Source organism: Seriola aureovittata, chromosome 20, assembly GCF_021018895.1.
Source record: "Seriola aureovittata isolate HTS-2021-v1 ecotype China chromosome 20, ASM2101889v1, whole genome shotgun sequence".
Classification (NCBI taxonomy): Eukaryota; Metazoa; Chordata; class Actinopteri; order Carangiformes; family Carangidae; genus Seriola; species Seriola aureovittata.
In genome coordinates, this window is record NC_079383.1 from 8,157,471 (window position 1) to 8,181,492 (window position 24,022).

Below are 24,022 nucleotides of genomic sequence, written 5' to 3' on the forward strand. Positions count from 1 at the left end.
ACCACCAGTTACAAGCTAACAAACAACATAAACAAACAAAAGATGCTAACTGTGCTAAACGTTCTGATCCGCATGTTACTCTCTGGTTCTGGTCTCAACAGACTCCTCATCTGAGTCTGGATCTAACTGAGGTTCAAACATGTGGCTCAGTCTCTCTGATGTTTCCTTCTCTAACCATCTTGGTACACACTGCTCCTTCACTAGTCACTGAAATCTTTTCAGTACAGAGAGCAAGAGTTGCATCAGCATATCTATTAACACTGTGTCAGCCACTGCCAGCTAACAACATAAACAATTAACTACGCTAATTGTTCTGATATGTCTTCTAGTAGCTGATTTTGGTGAACAATAATCTCCTCAAAAACTCCTAAATCTGTGTCTGACTGAGGCTTAAACATGTGCAGGAGAACTGTTGCACCTCTCAACCTAGCGCAAGCAGCAGTGATGGGCAGGGGATAAAGCCTGATCCAGATTTTTCAATGAGGAAATAAGCCAAAATGTGTTTACAGCTCCATTTTTTTTCTCTATTTTTTATGTTGGAAAACCATGTTTAACTAAATATTAATCATAGCAGAGTCTGTTTACATAGTTTTAAACATGTCAAATATCCATTGTTATGAATTATAAACAAATGGCACACATTCATGCTTGGGCCCAAGAATAAGAACCATAAGAATCATAATACATTGCAACACACTTCTAAGTTATAGCCGTACAAAACATTGTAGATAGCTAGATACTGTAGATAGATACTTTATTCATACCTTAGGCGAAATTCATGTATCCAGTAGCTCATTGTTGACGATAATAATAATAATAATGATCATAATAATTAAACAACGATAATTAGATTAGTCCATTTCCTTTGGCTGAGGTGTTGTATAGCCTGATGGCAGTGGGAACTAAGGAGCTCCTGAACCTCTCTGTTCTGCAGCGCAGTGAGATGGGACGTTTGCTCCACCTGTAGCTGCTTCTCTGTACTGCCAGAATGTTGTGGAAAGGGTGGTTGGTATTGTCCAAGATGGCCTCCATCTTACATTGCATGCGTCTCTCCACAACAGTCCTGAGTGAGTCCAGACTCCTGCCAAGCACGGACCCAGCCTTTTTTTCCAGCTTATCCAGTCTCTCTGTGTTCATGTCGGACATGCTGCTACCCCAGCAGATTGCAGCATAAAAGAGTACACTAGCCACCACTGACTGATAAAACATGTGCAGCATTTCAATGCAGGCATCAAAGGACCTGAGCCGCCTGAGGAAAAAGAGCTGGCTCTGCCTCTTCCAGTAGATGGCATCCATGTTCAGGGACCAGTCCAGACAGTTTACTATCCAGGTGCATACCTAGATATTTAGTGTTCATCACCTCAATGTCCTTCCCTCAAATGTTGACTGGCTGAAAGGAGGCAGTTCTTGTTGCTCCATTCACTGAAGGCCATCGTCAGATCTCTGTACTCCACTTCCCGCCCGTTCCTGATACGTGCCACAATAGCTGTGTCATCTGAGTATTTCTGGATGTGGCAGGACTCAGAGTTGTGTTTAAAGTTGGCCGTATACAAGGTGAACAGGAACGGAGCCAGAACAGTCCCCTGTGGAGCTCCAGTGCTGCTCATCACTGTCCCTGAGACACAGTTACCCAGCCTGACGTACTGTGGTCATCTTGTCAAGTAATCCACAATCCAGTACATGAAGCAGGGATCCACCCCCATCCCTTCCAGCTTGTCTTTAAGGATGGGGGGTTGGATGGTGTTAAATGCACTTGAAAAATCAAAGAACATAATCCTCATGTAACCACCTGGCTCATCCAAGTAAGAATGGCCCAGGTGGAGCATGTAAAGGAGGGCATCATCCACTCCAATATGTTCTTTGTAGGGGGTGTAGTGCATGTTCAACCTGTGGCCTCAGAAGTTGGAGAAGGAGCCGCCCCAGGGTTTTCATGATGTGTGATGTGAGAGCCACCGGACTGTAGTCATTTATCTCAGCCGGTCGTCCTACTTTAGTTACCGGAACAAGACATGATGTTTTCCACAGGACCAGGAAAACTCCCTGTTTGAAGCCTTGAGTTAAAGATCTTCTGGAGAGGCTCAGCCACCTGGGCTGCATAGTCCTTTAACAGCTTGGAACACACACCATCCAGGCCTGTTGCTTTTCCAGGATGTAGTCTCTTGAGCTCTACCGTCACCTCCTCCGCTGTAAAGGACAGGAGACTTGACCCCAGTGTGGAGGGAGTTGCAGCTGCAGTGTCAGGTTGTGGAGGAGATACTGTGGGAGAAGATGCAGCTGAAGAAGTGGGAGAGAGAACAGGTGAGGCTGTGTCAAACCTGTTGTAGAACAGGTTGAACTCATTGGCCTTATCCACATCACCTGATATTGCCTGGCTGTTCTTCTCCTTATAGCCCGTGATGGTCCTCATCCCCTTCCACACCTCTCTGGTGTTGTTGTGCTGCAGCTTCCTCTCTACTTTCTTTTTGTATTCCTCCTTCGCCTGCTTTAATCTCCTCTTCAGCTCATGTTGCACACACCTGAGCTTCAACCTATGTCCATCCCTGAAGGCCTGAATGAGCGGTTGGTTGCAGCCTGCCTCATTACACAGGTTTTGTAGGAAAGCTGAAGAAAAAACAGATTATGATCTGATCTGCCAAGTGGTGGAAGAGCTGAAGCAGTGTAGGCCTCTTTTACATTTGCATACAACAGATCCAGTGTCTTATTTTCCCTTGTGAGACAGTCAACATACTTAGTGAAGCCAGTCCGGTGAGTGGTGAGATTGACATGGTTCAAATAATATTGCAATATATGCATCAGGGTGCTGGGTCTGTACTAGCAACAGTCTTGTGAATGACATCACACGTGACTACAGGCTCTTCTCATGGTTGAATGTAAACCACAATGGCGACGATGTGTGAGAACTCCCTCGGTACATAGTACGGTCTAAGACCAACTGCCAACAGTTCAATATACTGAAAGCAGATCTTCTCCGTCACTGTGATATGACCGGGGTTGCACCATCTATTGCTCACAAGCAGAACCAGTCCTCCACCCTTATTCTTCTCACTTGCTCCGGCGTCTCTGTCCGTTCGTTCTACAGTGAAGCCGGGTAAATCCACACAACGGTAGGGAGTGTTGTCGTTTAACAAGGTCTCCGTGAAACACATGAGACTACACTCACCATATGCTTGCTAGTGCTTCACAAATGCCTCCAGTTCATCACACTTGTTAGCCAGGGAGTTTACATTTCCCATGATGATTGATGGTAGAAAAGGCTTATATCTCCATCTCCTCTTTAGCTTAATTCCGGCTGTGCATCCACGGACCAGCTTCTTCAGCTCAGCCGGTATGGAATGTTTAACTCCATATCTGGTAAACTTGAAAGCCCAGGAGTTCTTACTTTCTATACATTAATTTCTCCATCGTCAGACAAAACAACGATGTAGAATAAAAAACATCAATCGACAAAAAATATACTAATATATACAAATATATTGCAAAAAACTACAATTACGACATCATTACATGAACACGTCCAAAGAATATTTGTATAGACAATCTTAAGTGTGGGAACAAATTACTTGATTAGAGACATCTGACATCTGTGGCATTTATAAACCACTTTACTGACATTTCTGCAATGATTTCTACACATCTCAAGTGGTTTCACTGGAAATATGTTTCAGACCAGTTTTAATCAGGAAGCATTCGGCAGTTAATTTCAGTTTGTTATTGTAACTGACACAGAAACACACATAAATATAGACAAGCAGAGAGGCACACAGACGGATAGAAAGGCACACACACACACACACACACACACACAGAAAACTGTTTACAAATTAGTACTCATAGAGGGAGATAACAGTTCAGACTGGACAGAACAACAGGAAATACAGCAGCAGACATAGAAGAACAGCCAGGCAACATCAGGTGATGTGGACGCATGCAATGCAAGATGGAGGCCATCTCGGACAGTACCAACCATAATCTCCACAACATTTTGGCAGGACAGAGAAGCAGCCACAGGTGCAGCAAACCTCTCATCTCACTGCGCTGCAGAACAGAGAGGTTCGGGAGATTCTTTGTTCCCACTGCTATCAGGCTATACAGCAACTCAGCAAAAGGAAGTGGACTAATCTAATTATTTTTATTGGTTATTTATCATTAACTGTTTTTATAATTATTATCAACAATGAGCTAATGGACACATGGATCTCCCTTGGGGATAAATAAAGTATCTATCTATCTATCTACTCCTCCTTGAACCGTCACCTTACCGTGGTGGAGGAGTTTGAGAGCCCTAATGACCCTAGGAGCTATGTTGTCGGGGGCATTTTGCCTCTGGTAGGGTCTCCCATGACAGATTGGTTCTAGGTCAAGGGCCAGACGAAGAATGGTTCAGAAGATCCCAATGAGTAAAACGATCAAGAATCTGTGTACCCGGCCCGGAGGGATAGTGGGGCCCCGCCCTGGAGCCAGGCCTGGGGTTGGGGTCCGTGGGCGAGCGCGTGATGGCCGGGCCTTAGCTCATGGGGCCCAGCCGGGCCCAGCCCGAACCGGCTACATGGGTTCGTCTCCCAGTGGGCCCACCACCTGCAGGAAGAGTCCGCGGGGTCCGGTGCAATGTGGATTGGGCAGCAGTCCAAGGCGGGGGCCTTGGCGGTTCGATCCTCGGTTACGGCAACTGGTTTTTGGAACATGAAACGTCACCTCTCTGGCGGGGAAGGAGCGGGAGCTTGTAGAAGAGGTGGAACGATACCGGCTAGATATAGTCGGCCTCACCTCAACACACAGTGTCGGCTCCGGAACCCAAGTCCTTGAGAGGGGCTGGTCTTTCCTCTTTGCTGGAGTTGCTCCGGGGGAGAGGCGGAGGGCCGGGGTGGGCTTTCTGGTGGCCCCCAGGCTCTCTGCCTGTATGTTGGGGTTCACCCCGGTGGACGAAAGGGTTGCGTCCCTGCGCCTTCAGGTCGGGGATCGGGTTCTGACTGTTGTCGGTGCTTATGCGCCGAACAGCAGTTCAGACTACCCGCCTTTTTTGGAGTCCTTGGGACGAGTGCTGGAAAGTGCCCCAAAAGGGGACTCCATTGTCCTATTGGGAGACTTCAACGCTCACGTGGGCAATGACAGCGCGACCTGGAGGGGTGTGGTGGGGAGGAACGGCCTGCCCGATCTGAACCCGAGTGGTTTTCAGTTATTGGACTTCTGTGCTAGTCATAGTTTGGCCATAACTAACACCATGTTCAAACATAAGGATGTTCACAGGTGCACATGGCACCAGGACACCCTAAGTCGCCGGTCTATGATCGACTTTGAAGTCGTATCATCAGACTTGCGGCCGTATGTTTTGGACACTCGGGTGAAGAGAGGAGCAGAGTTGTCAACTGACCACCACCTGGTGGTGAGTTGGATCAGATGGCAGGGGAAGACGCCGCGCAGACCTGGCAGGCCCAAACGGGTTGTGAGGGTCTGCTGGGAAATCCTGGCGGAAGAACCCGTCCAGATGATTTTCAACTCACACCTCCGGCAAAGTTTCGATTGCGTCCCGAGAGCGGTGGGGGACATTGAGTCTGAATGGGCCTTGTTCCGCTCTGCTGTTGTTGGGGAGGCTGTTGTAAGCTGCGGCTGCAGGGTAGCTGGGGCCAGTCGTGGCAGTAACCCCGTACCCGCTGGTGGACACCGGAGGTGGGGGAAGCCATCAGGCCGGAAAAGGAGGCCTACAGGGCATGGTTGGCCTATGGGTCTCCGGAATCAGCTGACTGGTACCGGTGGGCCAAGCGGAGCGCAGCCACGGCAGTTGCTGAGGCTAAAACTCGGGCGTGGGAGGAGTTCGGTGAGACTATGGAAGAAGACTATTGATCGGCTCCAAAAAGGTTCTGGCAAACTGTCCGGCGCCTCAGGGGGGAAGGTGGCAGGACGGAAGGAATACTTTGAGGAGCTCCTCAATCCCACCAACACGTATTCCGTGGAGGAAACAGAGTCAAGAGACCTGGGGATGGATGATCTAATTTCCGGGGCAGAAGACGCTGAGGTAGTGAAACAACTGCGCGGTGGCGGAGCCCCGGGGGTTGATGAAATCCGCCCTGGGAATCTCAAGGCACTGGATGTTGTAGGACTGTCTTGGTTGACACGCCTCTGCAACATTGCATGGACATCGGGGGCATTGCCTCTGGAGTGGCAAACCGGGGTGGTGGTTCCCATCTTTAAGAGGGGTGACCAGAGGGTGTGTTCCAACTACCGGGGAATTACACTCCTCAGTCTCCCCAGTAAGGTCTATGCCAGGGTACTGGAAAAGAGGGTCCGGTCGGTAGTCGAACCTCAGATTGAGGATGAGCAATGTGGTTTTCGTCCTGGGCGTGGAACTGTGGACCAGCTCTTTACCCTCGCTAGGGTGCTGGAGGGGGCATGGGAGTTTGCCAATCCAGTCCACATGTGTTTTGTGGATTTGGAGAAGGCTTACGACCATGTCCCCAGGGGCTCCCTGTGGAGGGTGCTCCGGGAGTATGGGGTGGATGGCCCTTTTTTATGGGCCATCAAGTCCCTGTACCAAAGGAGTGTGAGTGTGGTTCGCGTAGTCTGCAGTAAGTCGGACCTGTTCCTGGTGAGGGTTGGACTCTGTCAGGGCTGCCCTTTGTCACCGGTTCTGTTCATAACTTTTATGGACAGAATTTCTAGGCGCAGCCGGGTGGTGGAGGGGTTTGGGTTCGTTGGCGGGTGGATCTTGTCTCTGCTTTTTGCGGATGATGTGGTCCTCTTAGCTTCATCGAGCACCGACCTTCAGCTCTCGCTAGGGCAGTTCGCAGCCAAGTGTAAAGCGGTTGGGATGAAGATCGGCACCTCCAAGTCTGAGGCCATGTTTCTCAGCGGGGTGGATTGCCCGCTCTGGGTCAGGGGGGATGTCCTGCCTCAGGTGGAGGAGTTTAAGTATCTCGGGATCCTGTTCACGAGTGAGGGTAGGATGGAACGGGAGATCGACAGGCAGATTGGGGCGGCGTCAGCAGTGATGTGGGCGCTGAATCGGTCCGTTGTGGGGAAGAGGGAGCTAAGCCGGAAGGCGAAGCTCTCGATTTCCCGGACGAGCTACGTTCCATCCCTCACCTATGGTCATGAGCTTTGGGTAATGACCGAAAGAATGAGGTAGCGAATACAAGCGGCTGAAATGAGTTTCCTCCGCAGGGTGGCCGGGCTCAGCCTTAGAGATAGGGTGAGGAGCTCGGTCATCCGGGAGGGACTCGGAGTAGAACCACTGCTCCTCCATGTCGAGAGGGACCAGTTGAGGTAGTTCGGGCATCTGGTGAGGACGCCTCCCTGGGGAGGTGTTTTGGGCATGTCCCACCGGGAGGAAGCCTCGGGGGCGACCAAGGACATGCTGGAGGGATTATATCTCTCGGCTGGCCTTGGAACACCTCAGGATTCTCCCGGAAGAGTTGGTGGAAGTGGCTGGGGAGAGGGCTGTCTGGACCTCTTTGCTGAGGCTGCTGCCCCCGCGACCCGGATCCGGATGAGCAGGAGACGACGAGTACAAGTACATCTATCTATCTATCTATCTATCTATCTATCTATCTATCTATCTATCTATCTATCATCTATCTATCTATCTATCTATCTATCTATCCATCCATCCATCCATCCATCCATCCATCCATCTATCCATCCATCCATTTTTGTGCTCTGTTCACCTGTCTGAATCAAACTTCTTTGATCCGTCTCCAATAAAACTGTATATAAATGTGTATGCATGTGTACATTTATGTATGTAAGTGTGCATGTGTTTCTAAGTGAAAGTGGGGGCTGGGTCATATACACTGACCAATTTGCATAGGTCATATTATATAGTCACTTAACTACTTATGTAATATTATTTATCTCTATCCCTTTATCTTTTTGCAGTTAATTATTCATTTTCTTTATTTATTAACTTTGATTTATGTGCGTATAAATGATGAAATTAACTGTCAAGTCAAAGCAAGTATCCTTTTTTTTTTTGGCAAGTTGGCCAATCAATACTCAACATAGGTTTGGAGGACACACCTACTGAAGAGATAATTGAAAAGTAGAAAGAACAATGGGAAAACAGAAAAAAAAAACAGAAGCACCCCACAAAGAACTAGCTCCCTCCTTGAGGGTCTGGGAGCTGTCCAGATTGGGAGACAGGGTCTTGTCACCTGGTGGCCAGCCTCCTCCCAAGGGTTAAGAGTCTGACCACTGCAGTGGGCAGCCCTGTATTTATGTACAACATTCAAAACCAAACCAAACACATCCCACCTCCCCATCTATGTCACTGGACCACAACAAAACAAACTTCCACCTCCCCAGTAGAGCTCGCCTCTCCAACGGATGGATGGTCCCGACTCCCTCACCTCGCTACACCAAGTACCTGTTTTTTGTTTTCTATCTAGGACCTAAGAAGTAGAGGGGGAAACAAAAGAAAAAGGAAATATGTGTTTTTTCTTTCTTCTTTTCCTTTTTTTTCTTCTTCTTTTCTTTCTCCCTCTCAAAAACTCAAAATATTATAATAATACGAAAGTTGTTTTGTCACTAGTTGTGTATGCCAAGGAGAATATAAGGTGTGACGATGACAGAGATCCATCAGGATCAAGGCCTTGTGTCAGTTCTGCTCCATGCTCTCGAAAAAAAGCGTTACATAATGTTTGAAAACAGTGACACATCATAGAAAGCTGCAGCTCACTTTATAGATGTAAATTTTATCAAATCAAATATTTCTTTAAAAAAAAGTTTGGTATCAAGAATTGATACATACATATTGATATTTCTATGGCCTGCCTTAAAAGCCCCATTTTACCCACTGTGATTTGCCTTATTTCTGTGCGTATAATTATGATAATACATTCAAACACAAACGGCCTGCCATATGCCACTATATATTTTCAGTCATGTGGTCAAACTAAAAGGTGGTTGCAGTGGTTATTCCTTACCTTCAATCATGCCTCCATCTGCACCAATGCAGATAGCCACACACTTGCCTCTCGACAATGCTGCCTTGTGACATCATGTCTTTGAAAGTACACTCAAAATCAAGGTGTTAGTTAGCTTTTAATAAAAAGGGGAACTTACAATCCACAAGAATACAAATATTACACCTTTTTTGTTTTCCCTTAACGGTTGATAATCTTTTATCAATTTAATTAAAAGAGTTAAAGCAACCTTGATCTCTGGCTGCTGGTTTCCAATTTCTAAGCAAGAGCCTCTCATCCGTCAGTGCTATAAACTGATTCTGGATGCTAGAAAGAGGAACTGGTTAACGTTAACTGCACGCTAAGGGTACTTTGCTGGCTTGCTAACAGTATCTACCTGACTAGGACTGCCCATCACTAAAAAATATTTCTACACATTTTGTTTTTTTAGCTTTCCAAAAAAATAAAATTTTACATCAGACACAAGTTTGTGTATTTTGTTGACTTTCTGGCAGTCTTGGAGGCCTGGCGGAGTCTTTCAAGGTTTTATGTTGACTCTAAGCAGCATTGAGTTGACTGAACATGACCAGGGTTGACTGACAGTATTGATGGCCAACTTTGTTGTGCGTAGTGATTTCATAAACACTGTCTGGTCAGAAGCTGGAGATCCAGACCTCTCCTTTGCACCTATCCTATTTCTTTTGCAACACCCTGTTTACAAAACACAGTAAACCTGTCAAAGGTCCATGAGCTTGCAGACACACTGTACACAATACTTTTCACAGTATACCTTAATAATGGTGCCTGATGTCTTTGAGAAATATGCATTTCATACACCAAATTGTCCTGATTTTCAGTCTCTGCCAACTGTTAATTGTGTCAGTCCTTTAAAGACCTTATCCAATCATGTCTTGGTCTGTTGTTCAAAGGCTACTAAGCATTAAAAAGTTTGGGGTATCCAAAGAGCACAGGTCAATAAGCAATCATTTACTGACATTTTCATATTTAAAAAAAAAAAAAGAGTAAAAGAAGATAATGATATTTATTTCACAATGGCAACAAGAGTGAACGCTGGCGCAACTTGCTGCCGCTGCTCGCCGGTAACCTAACTTTTTAACTTTTAATATTTTTTTTCAACTTTTCAGACCTTCTGACTTATTTTATAGTTTTTATAAACCTAATCGGACCTTGTAATTGCCTTCATTTGGAATATTTCTACGATTTACTGGCACTACGTCCGTGTGAGTCTTAACTAGCCTACCGTTAGCTCACCTGTTCTGTCCCGGCTTGAGCCTCACTTGGCGTTTATCTGGTCAACGCTACCTGAGTTCTCGTCCACAATGTGGACGGTAGGACATACATCTTGTCCGTATGTGTCTGGCTCTTTCTACTGCCCGTCCACCTGCCAGTGCTGGTGATGCTTCAGTACTCGGCCACTGACCTGCTCCAGCTGCGCTGTCACCTGCCTGGACCTGCGCCTGAGGCACTCCACCTTCACCCGGACATCACCTTCCAGCCCCGCCGGAGATACATTCACCGAGGGTCCCGCCGGAATTTCCACTATAACAGCTCAACAACAATAAAGTCCATCTGGTCCAGCTCTCGACGCCCTCCACGCTCCACCAGCCGGGTTGTCGACCACAGTGTGTTGACCCGCCTAGCCTCGTCGGTTAACACCACCACCAGCTGCGACAACACCTCACTCAACTTTGCTCTGCTAAACATCCGCTCACTGACAAGCAAGGGACATCTCATCCAGGACATCATCACAGACCGTAAGCTAGACTTTCTTTGTTTAACCGAGACATGGCAACAGCCCAACGACTTCTCCCAGCTGATTGAATCCACTCCTAGTGGATTTGTTTACGTCTGTCAACCCCGTGGCTCCGGTCGGGGAGGAGGTCTTGCGATAATTTACCGCAACAAGTGGAAAGTCTCGCTGGTGTCTGTGCCCTTCTCCAGCTCGTTTGAATCCACTGTCTGCGAGTTGTTTGGTCCCACTCCAACCATCATTGCTATTGTCTACCGCCCCCCCCAACCCGAATAGTGACTTTTTAAATGACTTTGCTGCTTTCCTCTCCCATTTATCCTCTCTCTCACCAAATATAATACTGCTGGGTGATTTCAATATCCACATGGACATAATCAATCTACCTCTCACCAAAGACTTCACATCCTGTTTAGAGAGTTTTGGATGTCAGCAGCATACCACTATTCCCACACACTCCAAAGGACACATTCTGGATTTAATCTGCTGCTCTGGTGTCACCCCCCTTGAACTTACAGCTGATGAACTCCCCATAACTGATGACTTTCTCCTCTCATTTACAGTGAAACTCACTCTTTCCATTTCTAAAACACCACGCCTCATTTCATTCCGGAATATAAAGAACATCAACCCTGCCACTCTCACATCAAGTATCTACTCCTTCTGCCTCCTTGACATCCACAACCTGTCCACCCCTGATGATCTGGTTTCTCACTACAATACTGGACTTCATAATATTCTTAATTCTCTTGCTCTGTTAAAAACCAGATCTGTGTCTTTTTCCATCTCCCCCCCTTGGTTCACCCCTGATCTTCGTCTTATGAAAGCCAAAGGTCGGCAACTTGAACGGCTCCATAGAAAAACTGGTCTCACTATCCACAAAGAAATGTACAATAACCATATTTTACATTATAAGGACTCCATTGCCACCACCAAAACCCACTACTACTCCAGTATCATCGATGCAAATAAAGGAAACTCCAAGCAACTGTTCTCCCTGCTCAACAATATCACCCAACGCAAGGACTCTCTCTCCCCCCTTACCTATACACAACCTCCTTCTGCAACTCCATTATGTCTTTTTTCACTGCAAAAATCAAGAATATCCACCAGCACCTAGGTCCAAATCCTCACCTCAGCATCTCAGCCAACTTTCACCCATCCACACACTCATTCTCATCCTTCCTGCTCCCCACTCTCTCAGAAATCAAAGAACTCATTCGGAAATCCAAGCCATCCACTTGTCAACTGGACCCCCTCCCCACACAACTTGTTAAAGCCTGCCTTCCCTCTCTGGTCCCCCTCATTTCTGCCATCATCCACTCCTCTCTCACCAATGGAACTGTCCCTACATCTTTCAAAACTGATGCCATTACTCCAATTCTGAAAAAACCTGGCGCCGACCCCTCCAACTTCAACAACTTCCGTCCTATCTCCAATCTACCCTTCATCTCCAAAATCCTCGAAAAAACAGTTGCTTCCCAACTCCATTCTCACCTATCCCACAATAACCTGTATGAACAGTTCCAGTCCGGTTTCCGTCCACTCCACAGCACTGAAACAGCACTCATCAAAATCATCAACGACCTCCTGATGGCAGCTGATTCTGGACTCCTCACCATCCTCATCCTCCTCGACCTGAGCGCAGCCTTTGATACCATCTGTCACACCACTCTCCTCAACAGGCTGTCTTCCATTGGCATCACCCACACTCCATTAGACTGGTTCACATCTTACCTCTCTGGCCGCACTCAGTTCATTCAACTCAAGTCCTTTAAATCCATCCCCTCCCCGTCACTTCCGGTGTGCCCCAGGGCTCTGTCCTGGGGCCCCTCCTCTTCATCATCTACCTCCTTTCCCTCAGCAATATCTTCCGCAAATTTAACATTGACTTCAACTGTTACGCTGATGACACTCAGCTCTACCTCTCCACTAAACCCTCATCCACTCTCCCGCCTATCTCCCTAACTGATTGCATCACTGAAATAAAAACCTGGTTCACTCTAAACTTCCTTAAATTAAACAGTAACAAAACCGAGGTTCTCCTCATTGGCACCAAATCTACATTATCCAAAACCAACAGTTTTTCTCTCACTATTGATAACTCCTCCATTTCACCCTCCCCCCAGGTTAAGAGTCTGGGTGTCATCCTTGACAGCACACTATCCTTTCAATCCCACATCAGTAACATTACCCGGTCTGCCTACTTCGACCTACGAAACATTAACCGCCTCCGCCCCTCCCTTACCCCCCACACTGCCGCCATCCTTGTCCACAGCCTCGTCACTTCCCGTCTGGATTACTGTAACTCTCTCCTCTTCGGCCTCCCTCTTAAATCCCTCCATAAACTTCAATTGGTCCAGAACACAGCTGCCCGTATCATTACTCGTACCCCCTCCATCCACCACATCACTCCTGTCCTCCAACAGCTCCACTGGCTACCAGTTCAGTTCCGTATTCATTTCAAAGTCCTTCTATTAACATTTAAGGCCATCCACAACCTCGCCCCCCCATATCTGTCCGACCTCCTTCATGTTCCCACTCCCTCCCGCTCCCTCAGATCATCTTCTTCCACACACCTGCCTGTCCCCTCCGCCCGTCTCACCACCATGGGGAGTAGAGCATTCAGCTGCTCTGCTCCCCGTCTCTGGAATCTACTACCACCCCAACTCAGAAATATCGATTCATTCCCCCATTTCAAATCACAACTCAAAAAACATCTGTTTAAAACTGCCTTTTCCATCTGATGCCAATTGCTCTGTCACTTTTGTATTGTTTTTATTTTCATATTTCATTTTTATTGTTGTTAATTAATTCTTAATGTGTTTTTAATCTCAATTTGTGTAACTGTGTACGGTGTCCTTGAGTGCCAAGAAAGGCGCCTTTAAATAAAACGTATTATTATTATTATTATATTTTATGTATGTGAAATTGTGCTGACAGTACCTTGTGTCGCTTAATTTGTTTTCAGGGTGATAAAGAGGCAGAGTTGGGTCTACCTTTCTCCCCTCTCTGTGACCGCAAATCTACCATGGTGGCCCAATCCCAGATCGGTAAGATCCAGTAATACAACTAATGCAGCTCAATATGGGATTCATTTAGTTTTTATGTCAGCATATTCAACACCACAAACCCAAATTTATACTCAGGGGTCATAGTATTTGTTTATCAAGTAAATTTGTTAAAGCAGTTTTACATGTTTAAGTCCAACAGATTCTCCTGATAATGTTTAGCCAGTGAACAGTTCAGTGTAATTGAATCCAAATTACTCTCTCTTTTTTGGGAAGTGATCTTGCATTGTGTTCCTGTTTGGAAATTTAGTGATGTGACCATGACTTTCATGCAACCTATCCAGTTTGGGTAGGTTTGGATTGGGACAGTATGTTCATGCCCTTATCAATGTCTCTACCAATATTTTTACCCATCTCAAGCAGTCTTACCATTTTAACTCCCCTCTGTGTTACTAGTAAGATCTATGCAGCTACGAGTTGCCAGGTTTGTGTGATTTCTGCAGATTCAAGTACATTTTTTTTGTATAGTGCAAAACATAAATTATCTCAAGGCACTTTACAGGGTAAGGTCAAGACCATACAATATTATAGACAGTAACCCAACAGTTCCCGTAATAAGCAAGCACTTGAAGAGGAAAGTGAAGACAGTTGACAGTGTAGAGGAAAAACTCCCTTTTAGAAGGAAGAAACATCCAACAGACTCAGACTCAGGGTGGGCGGCTGTCTGCCTTGACCGGTTGGATCAAGAGGAGGGGGGGTACAGGTGGAGGAGAGAAGAGAGAGAGACCAGGAACAGCTGTGTTTATTGTCGATTGTTATAGTGAGAATAATAATAGTAAAACTCACAGGTATAATGGTGTTGTCAATAATAACAGCAGTAATGATACAGCACCAATGAGTCAGAGATACATGCAGAATGAGGACAGAGAGAGAGAGGAGAAGCGCAGACTGCGGGAGAGTGAAATACAAAGTTAATGACATTAAGTAGTATGATAGAAATGCATGTGGGGGGGGGGGGGGGGGGGGGTGCTCAGTGCATCATGGGAGTACCCCAGCAGTCCTGGCCTATAGCAGCATAAATAAGGGGTTGTTTCAGGGCTCACTTGAGCCAGTCCTAAATATAAGCTTTATGAAAGAGGATAGTTTTAAGCCTAATCTTAAATGTAGAGAGGGTGTCCACCTCCTGAACCCAAACTGGTTGATGCTTTGATTAAGTTATCATGTTTATAGAATGGTACAAACTGTGGACTTAAAATAACCTCAGGTGAGTTAGAGTTGTAGAACCTGCTCAGGACTTTAAGATAAATCCAGGAATGATAACTGATCACCTGTGAGTATTGATCTGGATCTGCACTGTTAATTTAAGATTTCAAAAGCAAGTTTGTTAGAGAGAAGCACCTGTGTGAACCAAAGTTAAAAACAAACTGAAAACTTTGCTCTAATCTTAGCTTCCAGTTCTGATCTCAATGACACAACAGATTGTTATTGGAGAGATGTTTTTAAGAGGTGTTTGTGTAGAACAGAGAGTTAGTGGAGACAGTTGAGTGGAGGTCTTAGACTATACATCAAAATCAATGCATTACAATATAGTATTTTTTATAGTACTCTACTTTCATATGTGTTTTGTTTTGTGGTTTAATTACACTGAACACGTAAAGTTGAGTTGAAGATTAGCAATAGCTATAAACTCTGTGCAGTTTCTTGCTTTGTATTGGAACTGGGTTAAATTGCATTGTCCTTAAGAAAGAAAGAAAGAAAGAAAGAAAGGAAGAAACAAGCAAACAAACATTGTGCGTGTCTGGATTTGTCACAGGACTAGACTAGAAAACTCTTTTGTCTGAAATAGATCAGAAATGATACAGCGGCAAGATTAGAAATAAAGGTATGTGTTTTTTAACAATTTAAAATAGATCAAGTTCTGTGTTGCTCCAACCAATAATTCAAACAACTAGTAATTAATAATAAATATAAGTTATTTAAACACCTAAAATGCAGTGGAATACATATTTAGAATTCTTTGGTTGATGTAACCTGTTTACCGCCACCAAATCACAATCAATTGTTTACATACCTAAAATAAAAACACGAAAACCTGAATGATGCTGCATGTTGGTGGGGATAAACAAAAAACATTTTACTTGACACTCTCTCAGATGGTTTTGTTCTCATCTCATATCTTAACATTTTCTGATATTAAGAAGAATAAGAAGAGGGTGCGAACTGAATAGTTCTCTGGTATTGATACTGTTTCCTGCAGGATTCATTGACTTCATTGTGGAGCCAACATTCACCGTGTTGACAGAAATGATCGAGAAGATTGTGACATCGCTTGTTAAAGAGGCATCTCACTCAGGATTGGCTGGATTCAGGCACTCCAGGTGACAATTCGTAAGACCATCATGTCCTGTGTGACACTCATGATAAAGGATATACTGAAAAGAGACACAAATCGTATCAGACACAACTGGTATCTTAGATATTTCAATCATGATGTGGCTCACAACTCAATCACGAAGTCAGTTATTTTTGCTCAGGAATGATATAGAACAGTATTATTGGTCAAAACACTGTGGGTCAAAACAAAATCTGTGGTGTCAAATTATCATGACTTGCCACTCTAAACCTTAACAATAATTTTATTGTCCTGTGTGGGGAAGTAGGTGCATACCCATGGTCTACCCTACCACAGGTGATTTCAGTTATCTTGGCTGATTAAAGCTCTTCTCAGACTATTTTAACTCTGTCACTCTAAAGTTAATTTTGTGGAGGTTAGTAGATTAGTATATACTACATATGCATATATAGTATACAAAATAGATGCTTTAGGATTAACGCAGTCTTAACTGTTTTGGCCTGACTGACATTTTTCAGCCGAGCTTTTATAATCCTGATATAAATTACTGTTAAACAAGACTAGGCCAAAACCTAGTACATGGCTGGTCCGCATATGGACATTGTGTGAATGTGTTGTGTATTGTATTTATATGCTGTAAGTTTGACTCAGGTGGAGGAACTTTGTGACCAAAAGTTAATGGTCCTACCCTTTTTTAATGGTTTCTTGTGATCATCATTCACTCAAAGATATTTGAAGGAGACTGGTTGGAAGCTACAACTTGATGTGTCATTTCAAATTCATTACTGACATGACTATTATTCAGACCAGGCAGTGAGATTTGAAACTTCATCCCACCTGCAGCGCCACTTCCTGGTGGCTGATTGGTCCGCCGCTCTACTACTCCAGACCGATGATTGGAGGTTCTAGTATTCAATCAGGTTAATTGTCCATGCTCTACAACACATACAGTTGGGTGTACAAAAAACCATACAATCCAAAAACGATTGAAAACAATCCCAAAAAGCATATAATAAGCATGCACACATCAAATCAGGAGTAATAAAAGCAAAAACAACTAATATATACATGCAAAACAATCAAGCCAGAAATAATTGAAGGATAGCAACTAATATACTGTACATGCAAAAACAAACATATCCAACCAATCCAACCAACATAGCCATACACATGGGTGGTCCTTGGCAGACTATAACAGCATGAGGAAGGAATGATGACATCATCACAAAGGCAGAATCGGAAAAAATAAGGCTTAGGCCAGGTAGGTTTTCACTTATAAGACATTTGGTTTGGTGTTTGCTGCTGTATACAATTAACGTATTTATATGAAAAAAACAATAAAAAGGTAAAATACTGAAACAGTCAAAAAGATAAATATATATAGATACATATATAAAAAATAAAACAATGAAAAAAATACTACACAAAAATACTATAACTATGTACAAAAGTGTTTTAGAATGACAAAACTCCTGCTGGGCAGGATGTAAAAAAAAGTTAGTGATTAGGGGATGTGCAAAAGATCACAGTATGGACAATATTTGTTATAACACTTAATCATCACAGTATAAGACCAAGTCAGTTAAACTATCAATCTGTCATCTTTGGTGCAAATGAAAGTAACAACAGGTGCAATGGAGAGGCAAAAGCAAGACAACTCTCAAAAAGGGAATGGTTTTGCTTGTGGGGGCCACAGACAATTGTTCTCAACTTATCCTTCCTGACTAGCATGAGGCAGAACCTGCAGCCCAATCAGGGTTGCAAAGGTAGTCCAGCTCCTCCAGGGTGGCACATCCATACGTGCGGGCGCAAGAAGGTTTGCTGTGTCTCCCAGCACAATAGCCAGTCTCAAAAGCATTGAGGTGATACCAGGAGACGAGCCATTACATGAGGAGAGCTGGACAAGGCCACAGAAGGGCAGCAACCCAGCAGCAGGACTGGTACCTTCTCCTTTATGCAACGAGGAACAGGAGGAACACTGCCAGAGCCCTACAAAATGACCTCCAGCAGGCTACTGGTGTGCATCTTTCTGACTTAACTGTCAGAAACGGACTCCACGAGGGTTCAGCTCGATTGGCAATCACAAGAGAACACCAGAATTGGCAGGTCTGCCATTGGTAACCAGTTCTCTTCACAGATGAGAGCAGGTTCACTTTGAGCACGTGACAGGAATGAAAGAGTCTGGAGACGCCGTGGTGAACATTATGCTGCCTGTAACATCATCCAGCTTGACCAGTTTGGTGGTGGGTGATGGTCTAGCAAGGCATATCCTTGGAGGGTTGCACAGACCTCCATGTCATAGCCAACAGTATCCTGACTGTTGTTAGGTACTGGGAAGAAATCCTCAGAGCGATTGTCAGACCTTACGCTGGTGCAGTGGGCCCTGGGTTCCTCCTGGTGCAGGACACTGCCTGGCCTCATGTGGCCAGAGTGTGTAGGCATTTCCTGAATGACGAAGGATTTGATGCCAGTAAATGGCTCTCACGTTCCCCTGACCTAAATCCAACTGAGCCCCTTTGGGACGTTATGTATCGGTGCATCTGACCCTGCCAAGCACCGCCACAGACTGTACAAGAGCTCAATGATGCCCTGATCGAGGTCTGGGAGGAGATTGCCCAGGACACAATGCAGACTCATAAGGAGCATGCCCAGACATTGTTGGGAGTGCATACAGGCACGTGGGGGCCATACATAACTACTGAGTCACATTGTGTGTCACCGTGATAAAATTCACGCAAGTTGAATCAGTCTGTGATTTGAATTTTTAACCTTGATTTTCAGTATTATTGTGAATCCAGCCTTCAATGGGTTGATGATTTTTGTTTCCATTGACGGTTGTCATGTCATTTTGTTCTCAACAATGTACATCAGTAAGGGTTTTCAACTTGAATAATTTGTTCATCAAGATCCAATGTGTGATTTAAGTGTTCCCTTAATTTTTTTGAGCATTGTATTTCCAGAAATAACATTTGAACTTAATCAGAAGAGGATGAATGGAAGAAGCCTGGTTACTTCGGTGCACTCCTGAGGTAACATGTAGACAAAGTAGCAAGCTAGTGTGCACTGCGCAGTTAAGGAAAATGTTTAAGTGTTGCTTAACAACAGTCCAGTACCAGTCCAGTTGCGGAACTATTTATGTTGGTGTTGCCAAATAAACAAACAAATCATAATCTGTTGTTGATTATTTAACTAATATGGTGCTCGTAGAACTGTTGTATAAAAGCAATAATACACTCAAGGTTGTGATGTTTTCAGTATCAGCACAGCTGTTATTGTCTGTGATATTCACTCATTAACATCACTCCCTCTCATGTGATATTGCTTAAGTGAACACTGGTAACATTATGAATATTTTGAAATGTAAATTCAAGGAAATTAAGAGTAAACAACTAGAGGTATTATAAGAATTCAATGTATACACTACATAACCAATAAACAATAGAGAGTAGTACAAATATGATTTGAATGATGCGCTGGCAGCAAGTGGCAACAAGTCTGCGTAGCTTGTAGTTTTTTATTGCAATATATTTATTTATATTAGTATATTTTTTGTCAATTGACAATTTTTATTCTACATTGTTTCGTCTGGCGATGGAGAAAATAATGTACCCCGTTGGGATATTGAACTGTAGGCAGTTGGTCTTAGACCGTACTATGTACCGAGAGAATGCTCTCATATCATTGTCATTGTTGTTTACATTTAACCACGAACAGAGCCTGTAGTCGTGTGTGATGTCATTCATGAGACTGTTGCGACCCAGCACCCTGATGCACAGGAATTTTAACCATGACACTCTCACTTCTCACCTGACTGGCTTCAATCAGTATGTTGACTGTCCCACAAGGGAAAATAAGACACTTGGGGCCTGATTTACTAAAGCTTTGCGTACATAAAAACGTGTGCAAACGCGACAGTACACACAAACACATGTTGATGCTGATCTACCAACCGGGCGCACTGAGGATTGCGTCTGTCAGTCGGGCAAAATAACACCCGCAATCCATTTTGCGCTTCTGCCTTCATGAATATGCAATATAGGCGTGCCTGCCAGAACGCGCAAAATATTGGGAGGAGTAGATGCAAATAGAATAATTTTGCGCACGCAATGTGATTTACCAAACCTGAAACTAATTGCCCTGATTATTTTTGAGTCTATATTTAGCACGCTTGAAAGTCAAGTCTTAGGCTACTTGGCACAGCCGTGTGCACAGATGGCTGCGGTCATTGTTGCAAGGAGACGGTGTAAAACCAAAAACTCAAATTTTTATGTACTAAAGCCCACTTTCTTTTAGACATAGGAAACATTTAGTTAGGCCTAGTTCCTATCACTTTTTCCTAAAACTTAAAACAAATTAAAACACACACACTTCTGCGCCCTTGCTGGAACGCACAAACAAAAAAACCCTTTTGGCAATTACGCTTTTCCATTGCACAGCTAAAGAATGTTCATGACGCATGTTCATGTCTTATGTGGTGTACCTGAATGAATTAAAAATAGCTTTCCAACAAAAGAAATGCGTGTTTGTACTATATGGGCTTACCTTGGTCTGTATGTGGTTCAAGGGTGTCATAGCCCTCTATCCCAGTAATCTGCTCATCACAGAACGTCAGCTGCACCTGCTGTTCAATGGGAGTCAGAGGGTCCTCCTCTGCCGGTCCCCCACCTGTTTTATTTGCCGATTTGTTATTCTGTGCGATTTTTTCCTTTGTTCTTCTATGAATGTCTTGCCACCTTTTCTTCATTTCATCCGGTGTTCTTTTGGTTTTCCCCACGGCATTAACCTTGTCACAGATTGCCTCCCTTATTGCGTTCCTCCTAGTAACGGTTAAATTCCTTTGCTGTAACTCAAAAATGTGCTTGTTTGTCTCTTGTACCAGCAACTCCAATTCTGTGGCTTCAAATTTGCTTTTGCGCTTCCGTTGGGTCTGCTCGTTTGCATTCGCCATGGTGAACACCGTTAACTCGCGCAAAATCCTAATTTAAATAGGGTGGGCTCAATCACTTTTGCATCTGTAGTCAATTGCGCTGTTAATCTAAGTAAATCACCCGCAAGCCCCAAACAGGCAGCGCGCGCAATCTATCCGTGTGCGCACGCAATTTAGCGCTCTTTATTTGGGATCTTAGTAAATCAGGCCCTTGATCTGTTGTATGCAAATGTCAAGAAGGGCCTACAGTGCTTCAGATCTCTCCACTACTTGGAAGATCATATCATAATCTGTTTTTTCTTCAGCCTTCCTACAAACCCTGTGTACTGAGGCAGGCTGCAACCACCCGCTCATTCAGGCACTGGACCCCAGAGGCCAGTGAATCTCTAAATGACTGTTTTGAGTGAACAGATTGGAATGTACTGTTGGAGTCACAGGAAAATGATAACAGCAGGGACCCTGACCTTGATAGAATGGTTGAAGGTACCATGGACTACATTAACTTCTGTATGGACACTGTAATACCAGCAAGGACTGTACACTGCTTTCCAAACAACAAATCCTGGATCACCAGTAACATCAAGACCCTCCTCAACTAGAAATAGGAGGCCTTCAGGGATGGAGACAGGGAGAAGCTCAGGTATGTCCAACATGAGCTGAAGAGGAGATTAAAGCGTGCTGAGGAGAACTTCAAAAGGAAAGTAGAGAGGAGGCTACAGCACAACAACACCAGAGAGGTGCCAACATCAGATGATGTGGCGAAGGCCAATGAGTTCTACATGTTCTACAACAGGTGTGACACCGCCTCACCTGTTCTCTCCCCCACTGCTTCAGCTGCAGCTTCTTCTACGGCATCTCCTTCACAACCTGACACGACAGCTGCATCTCCCTCCTCACTGGGTCAATTCTCCTGTCCTTTACAGCGGAGGAGGTGAGGGTGGAGCACAAGTGGCTACGTCCTGAAAAGCAACAGGGAGCAATGATGTCCAGCCCTGTGTGGAATTCCCCAAACCAGGTCTTCCAGGGTAGCATAGTAGGACCAGGTGTCCGGAAGAACCTCGTCCACCCTATCTAAGACTCCTGTGCCAAGGCGTGTAGTATGACCAGGCATCCAAGTGTAACATTCTGGATTTTTGTCATGTTTCCTGTTTTATTTTGTAGTATTAACCTCTTGTGTCATTTCAGTTTCCTGTGTTTTCCCGCCTTCCATCAACCACACCTGCAGCCACTCACTCACCTGCTCCTGATTACCCTAGAACCATTCCTGTCTATATACTTACCCACCGGCTCCTCATGCCTTTGCCAGATTGTCTTTGTTTCCCCGTGACCTGACCTTCTTGGATTTACTGTGTGTGTTTTCAGCCATTTTTGAACTTTGCCTGTTTCTTTTTGAACTCAGAGACTTTGCCTTTTTCCTGTCTGTTTTTGTTAGCCCTTTTGGATACCTTGTTTGTGTTTCGCTGAACATTAGTAAAGACAGTGATTTTTATTTGGAACCTCCCTCAGTTTCCTGTGTATTTTCTCTGCACCTGAGTCCAAGCCTTACCAGAGTTGTCACAGTACAATCCGGCACTGTCGGACTCAGCAGAGAATAGTGCTCTCCGTACTGCTCTCCAATCTCAAGGACAGCGGCTGCAAGATCATGAATAGACATTGAAGAAGTTGGTCGGAGGAGTTCAAGAGCTTCATGTGCGCCAAGATGCCTTCCAGGATGCCATGAAGGAGCAGCTACAGGCACTCACTGCCCAGACTCAGCAGTTTTTGACACTACGTAACAACGAAGCTCCGGTGGTGGCTGCCTCATCCCCAGCCTGCCCTTCACCACGAACCGCGGGCATCGCCTATTGAAAGGTATGATGGTGATCCTGAAACCTGCTGTTCCTTTCTGACTCTCTGCTCCCTAACGTTTGGCCTCCAGCCGTAATCGTTTCTCACCGAACCTTCCTGCTTAACCGCTTTGTCTACCTGGACGATATTCTGATTTTTTCTAAAAGTGAAAGTGAGCATGTCCAGCATGTCCGGCAGGTACTTCAGTGGCTGTTGGAGAACCAGCTTTTTGTCAAGGCGGAGAAATGTGAATTTCACCAGCAGTCAGTTTCTTTCCTGGGGTTCATTGTGTCACCGGGAAGCATGCAAATGGATCCTGTCAAGGTTAGTGCAGTTGTTGACTGGCCAATACCCTCTGACCGCAGCGATATAGAGATTTTTGGGGTTTGCTAACTTTTATAGACGTTTTATCAGGAACTACAGTGCCATAGCAGCCCCTTTACATGCTCTCACGTCTCCTGCTTCTAAGCTTCTGTGGAACACTCAAGCGAAAGAGGCCCTCAATACCCTGAAGCACCGGTTCACCTCCTCACCCATCCTCTCCATGCCAGACCCCAAACTTCAGTTCATTGTTGAAGTTGATGCCTCAGATGTGGGGGTGGGGGCAATTCTTTCGCAGAGTCCAAGCCTTACCAGAGTTGTCACACCAAGAGCCTCTCCACCACCATAAAACCTAAGGCCCTCGTTTATCCTCAATCTGGGCCTTGCTACGGCTGCTACTCCAACACAATTGCTCCCAAGGTCTTCAGACCTTTTTTTTTTTTTTTACTTTATTCCCTCCAGGTTCCATTCTGTAACAACATTACTTCAGTAAAAGCTGGTTCACTCACAAATCTAACATCAGTTGTGAGTAGTTATTCCATTGGATTATGTAAGTTTAATATTCAGTATATTTATAATGCATTGTATATTTTAGTGAAAATTTACTACAACAGATAATACCATCCTTTACGGTAGGTGGTTATATGAGGATTATGTTCTTAGATTTTTCAAGTGCATTTAACACCATCCAACCCCCCATCCTTAAAGACAAGCTGGAAGGGATAGGGGTGGAGCCCTGCTTCACGTCCTGGATTGTGGATTACATGACAAGACGACCACAGTGCGTCAGGCTGGGTGCCTGTGTCTCTGGGACAGTGATGAGCAGCACTGGGGCTCCATAGGGGACTATTCTGGCTCTGTTCCTGTTCACCCTGTATACAGTGGACTTTAAATACAACTCTGAATCTTGCCACATCCAGA

The 24,022-nt window shown here is 44.8% G+C and overlaps 1 protein-coding gene across 2 annotated transcripts in view; it reads left to right on the plus strand.

The window, feature by feature from the left end:
• The window catches only part of LOC130161306 (dual specificity calcium/calmodulin-dependent 3',5'-cyclic nucleotide phosphodiesterase 1A-like), a 187,337-nt gene that overhangs the window by 133,270 nt on the left and 30,045 nt on the right, over positions 1-24,022 (plus strand). For both annotated transcript variants that reach the window (XM_056364521.1, XM_056364522.1), the window contains exons 13-14: positions 13,634-13,715; positions 15,931-16,051. In XM_056364521.1, coding sequence (XP_056220496.1) covers positions 13,634-13,715; positions 15,931-16,051 — 203 coding nt within the window. The remainder of the gene's footprint in view (positions 1-13,633; positions 13,716-15,930; positions 16,052-24,022) is intronic.